This window comes from Neolamprologus brichardi, chromosome 16 (genome assembly GCF_056152115.1).
Source record: "Neolamprologus brichardi isolate AB-2024 chromosome 16, ASM5615211v1, whole genome shotgun sequence".
Classification (NCBI taxonomy): Eukaryota; Metazoa; Chordata; class Actinopteri; order Cichliformes; family Cichlidae; genus Neolamprologus; species Neolamprologus brichardi.
In genome coordinates this window covers 19,843,686-19,856,950 of record NC_142119.1, presented here as the reverse complement: position 1 = coordinate 19,856,950, position 13,265 = coordinate 19,843,686, and the positions used below count along the sequence as shown (strand labels likewise).

At 42.7% G+C, this 13,265-nt stretch overlaps 1 protein-coding gene across 7 annotated transcripts in view; it reads left to right on the top strand.

The window, feature by feature from the left end:
• Positions 1 to 13,265, top strand: part of LOC102782232 (phospholipid-transporting ATPase IH-like) — a 32,499-nt gene that overhangs the window by 6,707 nt on the left and 12,527 nt on the right. For all 7 annotated transcript variants that reach the window (XM_087853070.1, XM_087853069.1, XM_035906752.2 and 4 more), the window contains 14 exons: positions 1,624 to 1,746; positions 1,987 to 2,076; positions 3,123 to 3,203; positions 3,831 to 3,938; positions 6,321 to 6,449; positions 8,862 to 8,965; positions 9,075 to 9,125; positions 9,230 to 9,294; positions 9,404 to 9,485; positions 9,598 to 9,748; positions 9,851 to 10,048; positions 10,142 to 10,315; positions 10,859 to 11,025; positions 12,684 to 12,755. In XM_087853070.1, the coding sequence (XP_087709196.1) occupies positions 1,624 to 1,746; positions 1,987 to 2,076; positions 3,123 to 3,203; positions 3,831 to 3,938; positions 6,321 to 6,449; positions 8,862 to 8,965; positions 9,075 to 9,125; positions 9,230 to 9,294; positions 9,404 to 9,485; positions 9,598 to 9,748; positions 9,851 to 10,048; positions 10,142 to 10,315; positions 10,859 to 11,025; positions 12,684 to 12,755 (1,595 nt within the window). The remainder of the gene's footprint in view (positions 1 to 1,623; positions 1,747 to 1,986; positions 2,077 to 3,122; positions 3,204 to 3,830; positions 3,939 to 6,320; positions 6,450 to 8,861; positions 8,966 to 9,074; positions 9,126 to 9,229; positions 9,295 to 9,403; positions 9,486 to 9,597; positions 9,749 to 9,850; positions 10,049 to 10,141; positions 10,316 to 10,858; positions 11,026 to 12,683; positions 12,756 to 13,265) is intronic.

Here is a 13,265-nt window from a genome sequence, read left to right as displayed (position 1 = left end):
ATTACCAGGACAGCTGTTTGATTTGGTCAGTTCCCTTTACAAAAAATAAATAAATGAAAGATTACTAGCACATGCTGCATCATGTCAGTGACAACTGCTTCTATTTTTGCTCTCAGCACCACCTTCTCTCCCCGTTACTCTCCCTATACATCCTTTTCTTTGTCCTTGTTACCCTTTTTCTTCTGTAGAAATCTGTTGTTGCTGATTTCTTCCTGTTCTCTGCTTTTGCTGCTTTCGGTTTCTGCCTGCCTTTGAGTTTCTTTCGGTTTCTTTCCGTTTTCAGTGTTTGTCTGGGTCATGCTGTTCCCCCACCCCGTAATAGTTTGGAGGGGCCCCAGTCGGCTGACACTGTTGGATCTGTGTCTATTTTTATCTCACTGCCAAGCATCTGATGCCAGGATCTGGGTCTCTTTGCTTTTAAGTTTTGCAGTTAGCTATTTGGGTGTCTCATCTTGCATTGAATTCACTGTGATGTTGCATTAACCTTCATTTGATCTTAAACTTGTTAAAACTTGTGGATTAAGTTGACAGGAAACACATTTGGGACATGTACGTCCTGTGGACTGAGCACAAATGTATTAGAAGTTGGGGTTTTTTTTCTCACTGACAATAATGAGCTACATCTCTGCCAAAATGTTGAGGACGTTTGAAGCAGTGAAGCGCTACTCCCTCTAAAGTGCTTGTTCCAGAACTTTTCTGCTAGTGGTCAACACTTCTGCTTTGAGCTGTGTCAGGTCGGCCGCTTTGCCAAAGTCTACACTAACGCTGCCCACTCAGGCCAAAACATTAGGACTTGTGTAGACCCAAACAGCCAAATCCTGGTCTCGTGATTCTTGTTTGGTCTCGGAGAGCTCTGTTACTGCAGTAGCTTTTAATGTGGGACACCTCTGAGAAAAAATGTGCTGCGGTGAAGTCCCACGGTGCATTCTGTTAAGCCCTGGGGATGGTTTGCATGCACGGGAACTGATGTGTATTTAATTTTTTAAACTCAAGCCACTGAATCAGTTGAAAATTGTAAGAGCAACAACATAGCTGTGTTTTGGACCTGTGCAGATGGAAGAGAGTAATCGAAAGATGGAGCAGAGGGCTGACTGCAGAATATCCTGACTGTTCTGCAGGAAGAAAAAGATAAATGACAAATCCACTGTACCGTGACTCAGAGCCGAACCCACCTACACGCATCACAAACATTAACACATCCTTCAATTTGGCTTGTCTTGTCTGTAAAGTTGTTTGTTAAAAGAAGTCACAGAAGTCGTGTAACACAGTCTTGTGTAACATTCTGTTGCAGTTTTTCATCTAGGACTCTGTTTTTCTTGATCCTAATCAAAAAAATGTATAAATACTGTTTGCAAGTATTTTTTGGTTAGTTGTATATTATCTACAATAATGTATACTGGCTGCTCATATATTGGTAAACTATGCTTCCATGCTGTGAAGTCATGTTTTAAGGAGGTGCTGGTAAAATATTGGTGTTATTCAGCTGCATCGTTTCAATTGATGTAAGCCAGATAATAGTAAGGAGGTCATTAATTGTAATCGGACACTTTGTGATATAACCCAGTTTCTTGTCCCTATCTTCTATTGCTATTTATATCTGCATGTTATTTCTTTCTTCTGCAGTGTGTCGGGGAGGAGATCTGGGTGGACAGTCGGACGGTGTATATCGGGCATAAAGAACCCCCTCCAGGAGCTGAGGCGTACATCCCTCAGCGTTATCCCGACAACCGCATTGTGTCCTCCAAGGTGAGCGGTCCTCAGCCCACAAGTCACTGCTGTAACACTTTTTATCATCACGCTATGTTAGTTTTATACTCAGGCAACCAAGTAATCCTGTTTTGTAGCTGTGTTTCTTTTATTTTTTAAAGGATGCTTTACTTTTTTTTGTCTTTATCATTGTTTTTTGGCACAGGAACTGTTATGATGTTTGCTTTTCTTTTCTTCTAAATGCCTTGATAGTAAGTTTGCCGTTACTCTCTTCCACAGTACACCTTCTGGAACTTCATTCCCAAGAACCTGTTTGAGCAGTTCAGAAGAATCGCTAATTTTTACTTTTTGGTCATATTTTTGGTTCAGGTGAGATTTCGGCTTTATTAATGACAATTATTTTTCCACATCTCTTTAATCTGCCTACTGTGCGAGCACTGTAGGCACTGCATGTTTGTGCACTCTCTGTAGAAGATACTGTATGTTCATGCCAGATTTCTGTCCTTGTAGAATTAGCAAATCATTTTTTTTCCAAATTTTTTTGGGGGGGTTGGTTTCTTTCTTTTAAACACAGCTTCACAAGTTCTTTGGAAACAGTAATGGTGTTTTGTGTCACTCTTTGATTTCCACCCTTAATATGGATCTCTGGTTGTTTTAGAATCTGCTGATTTTACATTTGTTAAGAGTCTGGAATTGATTCATAATTGCCAGAAGTCACAGTGGTGCTGTCTCATTATGTGGCTGTGTGCACTGTTTAATCATATGAGTGCTGATAGCTGTTTAGACACTCCCTTATCGTTCACATATTTCAAAATAAGAGCACTCAGTCATCTGAGGCTAATGCAAATTTGCAAAGTCCACCTTCTCGAATGGATTGTTGTAGTGCTCTCTCTGTACGTCAGAAGCGTTTCTTCTTCTTCTGAACTGCCACATTGTATCAAATATAGTGGCTGAATAACAATGCAAGGATGGACTAGTGATAATAGTCAGATAGTTAATAGTTCCGGTCTATTAAGGCAATTTCTCTTCCAGCAGTTGCCTTGATAGAGGAGTTTGAAACATGGCCACAGACTGGGTGCATGCATTTATTGATGATGGGGCGTGCTGAGGATGTGTTTGTAATTTAGTAACATTTTTTAAACTGAAATAATGACAATGTGTCTCTGAAACTGTAGGGGTGTATACGTCTAAATATACTGATCATAACTATCCCAGGAGGTTAATCCTAAAGGAAAAGATCAAATTTGATCCCAAGCTTGAAGATCTGGTTCTTGGTTTTAAAAGCTCTTCACTGATGCACATTGAAACAGTGCTGTTCACTTGACATCCTATCTTCTATTTGTGGCCACTTCTTCACCCCCCCCCCCCCCCCCCCCCACTCTACGTCTTCCTCCTCCTGTTTCTTTCCCTTGCAGCTCATCATCGACACCCCCACCAGCCCAGTCACTAGTGGCCTGCCCCTCTTCTTTGTTATCACAGTCACCGCCATCAAACAGGTAGGATGCACACAAGTATGCTTATATGTCCAAGAAAAATTGCCCACGATTATCCTCTATACGCATCAACTGCTGGCCTCAAATACCCACGCACTCTCCGTTCTCCGTTGCTCTATTATCTGTATATACACATTCCACTCCCAGCAAAGGGGCATGCCATTGAATCTGTCTGCTGATGTGAGAAATATGATCATGAATGGTCTCCTCTGTTAATCATTCGAGCTGAGGATCCCGTGACTCTGGGCGATGCATCCTCTCCGTTCCCTCCCAGTACTGAGGGATGGGGTACTATCAGTGATAGATAGAGCTATTCTCGCTCAGGAAGCCAGAGCTTTACTAGGACATAAATCTAAAACATGACACATTGGCTATGAATCCAGGAAACGGGTCACCAAGCCCAGAAAGTGCGATGCTAATTAATTACTATGTATGACTTTGACCTCTTGCTCTCCTCTCTCTTGATCTGGTGCTGGCCCCGATTCTGCTTCTACAACAGTCTATGTTCTTTGTTTCCCCACTGCCAACACACACACACATATTTATTTCCTCCTTTTTTTTCCGCCTCCCCTTACAATCTCGTTTTCTATCCCTTCCCTTGCTGCAACCCACTTGCTGCATCTCTCTCAGGGCTACGAGGATTGGCTCAGACACAAAGCTGACTGCTCTATAAACGAGTGTCCGGTGGACGTGGTGCAGCAGGGGAAGGTGGTGAGGACACAGAGTCACAAGCTACGGGTAAGAATGGCCTCATTAGAGCAGCATAGCACCTGAGGCCACAAAGCAACACTGCTGTTCTGCTGCATAGCTCACTTTTTTTCCCCTGTAACTGTCGCTCTCACCAGCCCACCCCTTTCTCTTCCTCTCTGCAGTCCTCTCGAACTTTCTTTACTGCTGCTTTTGCTCTCTCTTCACTTTCCCACCAATTAATTTCCCTGAAGCTGTGATAGATTGTCCCCTGGTGTAGCGCGCAAGTCCCTCGGAGGACGAAGACGACTGATGTATTTCACGATTTAGGATATTCCTGTCATCATCCTCTGATGTTCTCTTCTATCATTCTGATGCAACAGTAAATCTCTGTTTGGTGTAATTCAGTTTGCCATGATTGCAAATGATTTTCATAATTTCACATCCCATCTTTGATCCAACTGGTAGTTTGTTTGTTTTTTTAATGTTTCCATCTTTTCCATCTCAGCTCACACAGGATTTCACGTTATTCCAGTATTATCGTTTCAGGTGAAACCACCATTGTTCCCTTTATTAAAATATGACTCAAGGAATCTTCTCAGCCCACTATCCGATTCTGTTCACTTTAATGCACAAATTAACTCTTCTTCTTTTCATAGAGCCATTACACCTCTTTCTGTATGAAAACACTCTTGTGTCGAGGTAATAGTGGAAATAAGGCTCATTAATTTGCATTTGTTAGTGTGGCTTTATTTACAGCAGTGCTGCTCGTGGTACCAAATGCAAGGGCGAATGCCAATATTTCTGTGAAAAATATAAACTAGTGTCACTCAGCTGGCATGCTACTCTGCAGTAATCTGTCCTGTATCATCCAAGTATGAATGAAAACATCCGACTGCTTAATACTAGCCCATCACCTAAAATGTAGATGCATAGAATAGAGCCTGACCGATATTATGTGTGTGCTAATATCAGTCTGATGATGAATCTGCATTGGGAGTTATAGCAGCCGATAAATTTTTAATTTATCTGCTAGAAAAAAAGGAAAGAAGAGAGCGGAGAAACACCCTTCAACCATGTAATGGGTGTTACAACTCTAAAACTTACCTGTTGGCGACACAGGAGTGCCTGTAGGTCACGAGGTAGACAGGCTGCTCCAGTCTCCATCAGTGAGATGCTGAACCACCAGTTGCTCTCTTAAGCAGCGGTCCCCAACCCCCGGGCCTCGGACCGGTACCGGTCCGTGAGTCGTTTGGTACCGGGCCGCGAGAGTTGAGGCTCAGGTGTGAAATGTACGGTTTTCAGGGTTTTTATCCGTTTTCAGCGTTATTTTGTTATCGTTTTTATTGTTTACTCGGTTTTCCTGGGTCTTTTCACGCGTGTTATGAATAAATCTTCTTTTTTTTCGATACCGGTACTAGTTTTATTTTGTTGTATTTATCCGCGACACCTTAAAGGTCGGTCCGTAAAAATATTGTCGGGCACAAACCGGTCCGTGGCACAAAAAAGGTTGGGGACCGCTGCTCTAAAGCGTTCATCAGAATATAGAAAACACTTAGAAGAAGCATAAAAAACGGTGTTTGTATGAATGGGTGAATGTGGCATGCTGTATGAAAGTGCTTTGCCTGCTCAAGTAGAAAATCCCTGTATAAGAACCAGTCCTTTTTCCATTACTGTTTACGTGTTTGGACCGCCACATACACAGCAACCAGCTGATCTGAGTAGGGTAGAGCATAAATGAGTAATCGACGACTTGTTGAGACAATAAAATGAGATCATTTTTAAACTGCATTGCCAATTTATTAAGGACTCATAAATAACGACACATTCATTCTCGTTTTGAAGCATTGTTTTTTCATAATCTGTAATTGGTGGTGGTTACATGTCATTTCTGCTGTGTCTGCTGCTCTTAAAGTGGAGTTAATGCAGACTATGTGGGAACCTCAGTATATAGTTTGCACAGATCTACCAAGTGAAAGCCCAAATGCACAAATATACTTTTTTTTTCTTTTCTTTTTTTTTTATGTTTCCTGCCTGGCTTTATCTGTCACTGTCTCTTTCCTGTCTTTCTGCCTCTCTCTAGCTGTCTGTGTCTGTCTTCTGGGGGATTTTTTTTCTTTAGTGCTAAGGTTTCTTCCTTCCATAGATCAGAGAGGATTAAAGTATGAATTGGGAGCAGGAATAATGATGAATACATTAATCATGCAAAATCAGAGAGCGTGTGTCATGTGTATGGTCACCGTGGAGATGGGATTTATCAGAGTTTAAGCTGCTCTGCTCGCATAATCCGTTATGCAATTTCTGATTTTTTTTTTTTTTTTTAAAAAGAGAGATGGTAAAGGATTTCTAACAGGTTTGTCAGTCCCTGTCACTAATTCTGTGTTTATGTATTTATTATTAATGATATCGAAACCACTGTTTGTCCTCTTCCAGGTGGGGGACATCGTTGTGGTGAAGGAAGATGAGACATTCCCCTGTGACCTCATTCTTCTCTCCTCTAGTCGCCCTGATGGGACCTGCTACGTCACCACCACCAGCTTGGACGGGGAGTCTAGTCACAAGGTGCCACAACTAGTGAAACTGTTTGAATCAGTCTGTTCTCAACTTGTCTTTATATCCATCCATCCATCCATCTTCATCCGCTTTATCCGGGGCCGGGTCGCGGGGGCAGCAGCCTAAGCAGAGAGGCCCAGACCTCCCTTTCCCCAGCCACCTCCTCCAGCTTATCCGGGGGAACACCAAGGCGTTCCCAGGCCAGCCGAGAGATATAATCTCTCCAGCGTGTCCTGAGTCTGCCCCGGGGCCTCCTCCCGGTGGGACATGCCCGGAACACCAACCCCAGGAGGCGCCCAGGAGGCATCCTTGTCAGATGCCCGAACCACCTCAGCTGGAGGAGCAGCGGCTCTACTCTGAGCCCCTCCCGGATGGCCAAACTTCTCACCCTATCTCTAAGGGAGAGGCCAGCCACCCTTCGGAGGAAGCTCATTTCCGCCGCTTGTATCCGCGATCTCGTTCTTTCGGTCACTGCCCACAGCTCGTGGCCATAGGTGAGGGTAGGGACGTAGATCGACCGGTAAATTGAGAGCTTCGCTTTTACTCTCAGCTCCCTCTTCACCACGACGGACCGGTGCAGCGGCCGCATCACTGCAGCCGCCGCACCAATCCGTCTGTCGATCTCCGGCTCCCTTCTCCCATCAGTCGTGAACAAGACCCCGAGATACTTAAACTCCTCCACTCGGGGCAGGAACTCATACCCGACCCGGAGTCTGCTCACAAAGAACAACCGTTGTTATGTAACAGTGTAGTATTATCCAATGCTATTATTCTCTCCCTAAACTGTTTTAGTCTCCCTAACAAAAAAGGAAAGCATCACTGTTTCCAGGCATACGGAGAAAAGATTATTGTATGTATTATGAAAAAAAAATCTCACATCCATGAGTTTGCATTGTCAGGACTATTGATTATTATAATATTGATTAAGAAAAAATGCAGGAAGCTAAAGCAACCATGTTCATCATTCTAGTAAATATGTAATCTCAACTATTCTGCAGTGTTTTACTGTAAACCTATAAACCTTATGGTTTATAATTTGGGAGTTTTTAATTACCTGGAGTAAGAAGAGTCTTATGTGTTACAGATTTTAAATTGTGTGAATATTGCCTGTAATTATTACTAGTTATCTGCTGCAGTGCACTATTTAAGCTGCTTTACCCTGCTCACAGATGCTGGGCTCGTGTAAGCTGCTTTACAACCCTGCTTTTCGGCTGTTTGACTAAAGGTTAATTTATTACATATTTATTACGCTATTTTCCAGCTCCCTGACTCTGCCAGTATTTAAAAGATTCATTTATTTTAAACTGCGCCAATCATTTGGCTCCCTTCTCTTACAGGTTTAACTCCCCTTAAGTTAACTTTCTTCTGACCCCACAAATAGAAGATTTGAACAGCAGGTGGGCGGGCCTGCTGTGCTCACAGGCAGAGCTGTGTGGCTGAGATGAACATATAAAGGATATCTTATCTCTTTGACATCATGAAGATCTAAACGTTTAAAAAAGAAAAGGTTAAAGTGTTTGGAGCAGTCCCAAGTCTGAGGTTTTGGCTCACAGGGATAAAATTATGCCCGTGTTTATTATGAACACCAGTGTAAACGAAGGAAAAACAGAAATGCCATAATGACCTTTCATTGAGTGACACTGCCACTGGAACACAGCAGCGAACATTCAGATGAAAGAAGTATGATTGTATCAATGATTTATTGTCATTTCATACATTCTGCAAGTAGCGACCATGTAACGATGAATTTAATTGATTCACGTCCCACTTTAGGGTAAAAATCCAGTTGTCTAATGTACAGATTTGTTGCTAATAATGGCAACAAATAATAATAGGACAAATATCTTTTTGGTTGGTCTGAAAAACGGAGCAGTTTAAGAAGGCACCCTTAAGGTTTAGCGGGAGTGTGATGTTTCCATTTATTCTACTTTCTCATGTTTTCTGTCAGTGATTATTCACAAAAAATAATCAACAGATTTACTCAATAATCAGAACAGTAACTGGCTGCAGCCCTGCACTTTTCAGGCAACATGCACCTACTCATAAATTCATAATGATCGAGGTGACACACTGGCCCACTGCATATTTTTTTTTTCCTCCATAGGTGATCACTGGTGTCACTCACATGATCTTATGCATGGATGATCATATGTATACACAAACACACACACACCCACAGTATAGAACAGACTACTGAACTCATCTTCCTCATACATGCCCTCGGGGCAGCCTCTGATGTGTTCACCATCCCAGCATGCTGTCCCCTGGTGACCCCAAGAGCGCCCGACTCATCTCGCTGCCTTTTTTTCCCCCCTCAGTCATTTAATGAACCTGCTGAGGCTCTTCTCATTAGCGACTGTGGGTGACATTTTCCTCTTGTTGTCTTCTTCATCCCCCTCTCCGGCACCTTTTCTGTCTCAGACCTATTATGCTATACCAGATACCATGGCCTTTAGAACAGAGCAGGAGGTGGATTCGCTACATGCCACTATTGAATGTGAACAACCGCAGCCTGACCTCTACAAGTGAGTGGGACGCATGCTCACTGATGCATCTTTATACACAAACCTGTTACAAGATACGTCCTCGTCACTGTGTGGGTCTTGTTTTGACATCGCACTGACTTCTTTACAGATTTGTGGGACGTATCAATATTTACAAGGACAAAGAAGAGCCTGTGGCGAGGTTTGTGTTCACTTTGTGAGTGTGTGTGTTTCAAGGGTTTAATGCCAACGGCCTTCAATTGTTTTCTCTGTAATAACACCAGCATCTTAATTCTATTGTTTCAGACCACTTGGAGCTGAGAATTTGCTCCTTAGAGGAGCCACGCTGAAGAACACACAGCATATTTACGGTATTGATGTGGATTCACTTTGCTTAATGACTCCTGAATGTTTTACAACAGTTGAAGAAATGCTGGTATCATTGCTGCATTTGTAATTCACTGTTGTCTGTGCCTTCAGCTGTTGCAGTCTACACTGGCATGGAGACCAAGATGGCACTTAATTACCAGTCTAAATCTCAGAAGCGCTCTGCTGTGGAAAAGTATGATGAATGTCCCAGCTCATTTCACTGCATGATTGAAAGTCGTTCTTTGAACTGGTTAATTGAAATGCACCCTTCTTTACGCATACTCTCTCTCCTTCTCCTTCTGCAGGTCGATGAATGCCTTCCTCATAGTGTACTTGTGCATTTTGATCAGTAAAGCGGTAATCAACACTGTTCTGAAGTACGCTTGGCAGTGGTCGCCCGATCGGGATGAGCCCTGGTACAACCACAGGACTGAGCACGAGCGTCAGCGCCATGTGGTCCGTTCATAAGTCCTCTACGTTTTTAAAAGTAACCACTTAAACCAAGCGTCTGGTGTCACTTAAAACTTCATAGCTGTTTGTCTCCCTCCCCCAACTCAGGTGATCCGAGCCTTCACAGACTTCCTGGCCTTCATGGTTTTGTTTAATTACATCATCCCCGTGTCCATGTATGTAACGGTGGAGATGCAGAAATTTCTTGGCTCCTATTTCATCAGCTGGGACGAGGAGATGTTTGACGAGGAGCTGGGAGAAGGCGCTCAGGTGAACACCTCGGACCTGAATGAAGAGCTGGGACAGGTACACGCGCACGCCCAGATGCGGACTGTCGGATGCAATCTAAACTCTGTTGAGGCATGCCCTTACTGTACCCTTCTCCTTTCTCCCTCCCAGGTGGAATACGTGTTTACTGATAAGACGGGCACTCTAACTGAGAACAACATGGAGTTTATCGAATGCTGCGTTGATGGGAACGTCTATATCCCACACGCGATCTGCAACGGCCAAATCCTCAGCGCTGCGTCAAGTATAGACATGATTGATGCCTCACCTGGTGGCTACAGGAGAGTAAGTGTGTTTTGCTAAACAAACAAGGGGAAGCTAACCTCAGTTATAAGGCTTGAGGAATGCTAAAGGCAAGGATTTTGATATATCCTATACCCAGTACATATAAATTTTAACACTTTCATTGTATAGTGTATACTTTGTCTTATATTGGGGGTGAAAAAAAGTCCTCTGGTACATGGAAAAGTGATGAGCATTGCACTTATGGTAGTGGCAACAAAGATTAGTTTAGATTTAATAAAAGAAAACTTGTGTAGTCAGCATGAGCAGCAGTAGCTGCCACAGATGACTAGAGCGCGAGAGGGAGAGGGCGAAGGCTGCTCACTGCCAAAAAGTGCTGAAAAGATATCCTGCATTATTGCTGGGGGGGGTTGATATATAGCACAGAAATGTCACGCTATCGACTAAACAGAATTGATTGTGTAAAAAAACAAAAAGAGGATTCGTTCTTCACTCTTGTTTTAATTATGCACCTTCTAACTCGGCCTGTTGCCTCCATAAGAAATTGTTACGATATGTAGCTGTGCCTTTTGTCTGTCGCTGCAGGAATACGAGGATTTGTTTTTTCGGGCGCTGTGTCTGTGCCACACGGTGCAGGTGAAGGAGGAGGAGACGGTGGATGGCATCAAGAAGGGCATCCACCAGGGCAGGCCCACCTCCTTCTACATCTCTTCCTCACCAGATGAGGTAGCTTTGGTCGAGGGAATGAAAAGGTAAATGCGCTAAAACCACACAAAGTCCCCTAAAATCTTTATAGGTTCAAGTTACATTAAACTTTATTAGTGCGTATTTTATATTTTGGTTGAAAATGTATTTCGGTCAATTACCGTCCAGAACTTTTACTTTTGCCTTCAGGCTGCTCTTCCAACATGGACTCAGCCAGTAAACAGGAATCTGCTGTTTATTTTACAACGGATTAGGGGTTTGGCCGATTCATCAGTTTTATCTAGAAAGGCTTCAGTAAGGGAAACCTGACCTGGAAGTGTCTGTGTGGTAGCCATAACAAGAGCTGGTTAAGTTCTCTAAATACTAAGGGAAAGTGCTTCCTTGGTTCCTTTGTTACCTCCTGTAGCAGAAGATACACAGGATAAAATAAGATATTACAGTTTGTTTTATTTTATAGGCTGCTTGTATTATTTAAAATCTCAACCTTTTAATGAATATGTTGCACCAGTATTTTATTTTTATTTAATCTGACCTGTATGAAACGACATGGTGAGAACACATTGGTGCATTTTGGAATCCATCTTCTGGATTTTGTAGTTTCAGTATGGCAGACAGTTACTAGTCTAAAGTAAGTATAATCAGTCTTTGGAAATTCTCCTTCACACCTTTTTATTCATCTTTTCTTTCATTACTGTGTTTCACTGAAGTAAAGTAAAGGAGATCAATGTTCTTTTTTTAAATATTTGACCACACTTCTTCTTTGTACCGCAAGTACCAAAAACTGCAGTTCCACAAATGACCCCTTGAGGCTGTCTCCATGTTAGAGCCCAAATAAACAGTTTAGGTTTCCATGGTGAATTGCCTCCTTCATGATAGCTGCTCAGGAATGAATGCTTATTAAATTGACCCATTTAATTTGTATTATAATTTAAAGTAATGTGTGACAGGTAGGTGCTGATACAGTCTGCTCGCTGTCCCTTCTGTTAATTTATGACTCTGAGCTCCTCTAGGTTACGTTTGTGGCAGCTTTTGGGACAGTTTAATAAAATTGTCTGAAAAATATTATAACTATAATAACTTCCTGTACAGTTGATTGTAGTAACAGCTTGTTTTCAACGACATATCCTCCTCTCACCACTTGCAGCGAGTCCACTATGTTGGCAGAGCGAGGGTGCAGGGTCACCCCCTCCAACAAAATGGTCTTGGCTCAATTTTTCCTGAAGTACTATCAAGCAGTGCAAATTGTTGGTTGGTCAAGAACAATTTAAAGCCTTGATGGCACAGAGGATGATGCAGACAGGCTGCTGTGAAGTTTTCAGACTTGTATTATCCTTGAATAACTTGTGCTGTGTTTTACTGTCTGATTACTGTTGAATTACTCAAACTAGACCACCTATAGTGTTTATAATCTTTATACCAAGAAGCATCAAGTCCACACCAACACAGAGAACCTTTTCATTTTTTTTGTGTGTGCTATTTTAATAGTATAGTGTAGGACATGTCAACCATGCACCATCAGGAATGCTGCTGTCTTATATAGCTTTCACAGATGCACTCTGTCTTCGGCATATATGTGAGCTCAGGTTACGCAGGATGGGTCAGAGCACCTTTAGCCTTTCCAAGTGGGACATAAGCGAGTATTGGTGTACATGGTTGCTTTTTGTTGGGCTTTAATGCATCTTTTTCCTTTCACTCTTGTTGCTAGGCTCGGTTACACATATCTAAGACTGAAGGACAACTACATGGAGATCCTCAACAAAGATGACGAGATTGAAAGGTCGGTGTGCTAAGAGACTGGTGCGGTTACTCCACAGGAGATAAAATGAGATTAATTCACTTGATGGAGTTGCGGTCGCACATAAGCCGTCATACAACAGCCCTCAGCTTGTGTTTCATGTTCACCCGAGGTTACAAAAAAACTACAACCACCAAAGAGCAGGCAGAGGGTTGCTTTTTCTGAAACTACTCAATCGAATCAAAACGTTCCAGCTGATCAGAAAAAACGGAAGCTGAACGAGTTTCCATTAGAGAGTGGTTTTGTGGCAAGTGTTTAATGTTTTGATCCGTGGGATGTGTTTGTGTAACCGCTTTCCCTCGCTATCACTCTCTGCAGTGGCCTGTCAATAGTGAGCTATTTTAAGGAAGCAGGGGAGCTCAGGAAGGGAGGGCGGTGCAGTGGGCAGCGGTGAAGACTTTAGCGGCAATGTGAAAGCAAAAGGTTTTACAGCTTTCTTGCATTTTGTGCTTTTAGCCTTTTTAAGGGATCCAAGACCACTCGAGCCAAAAA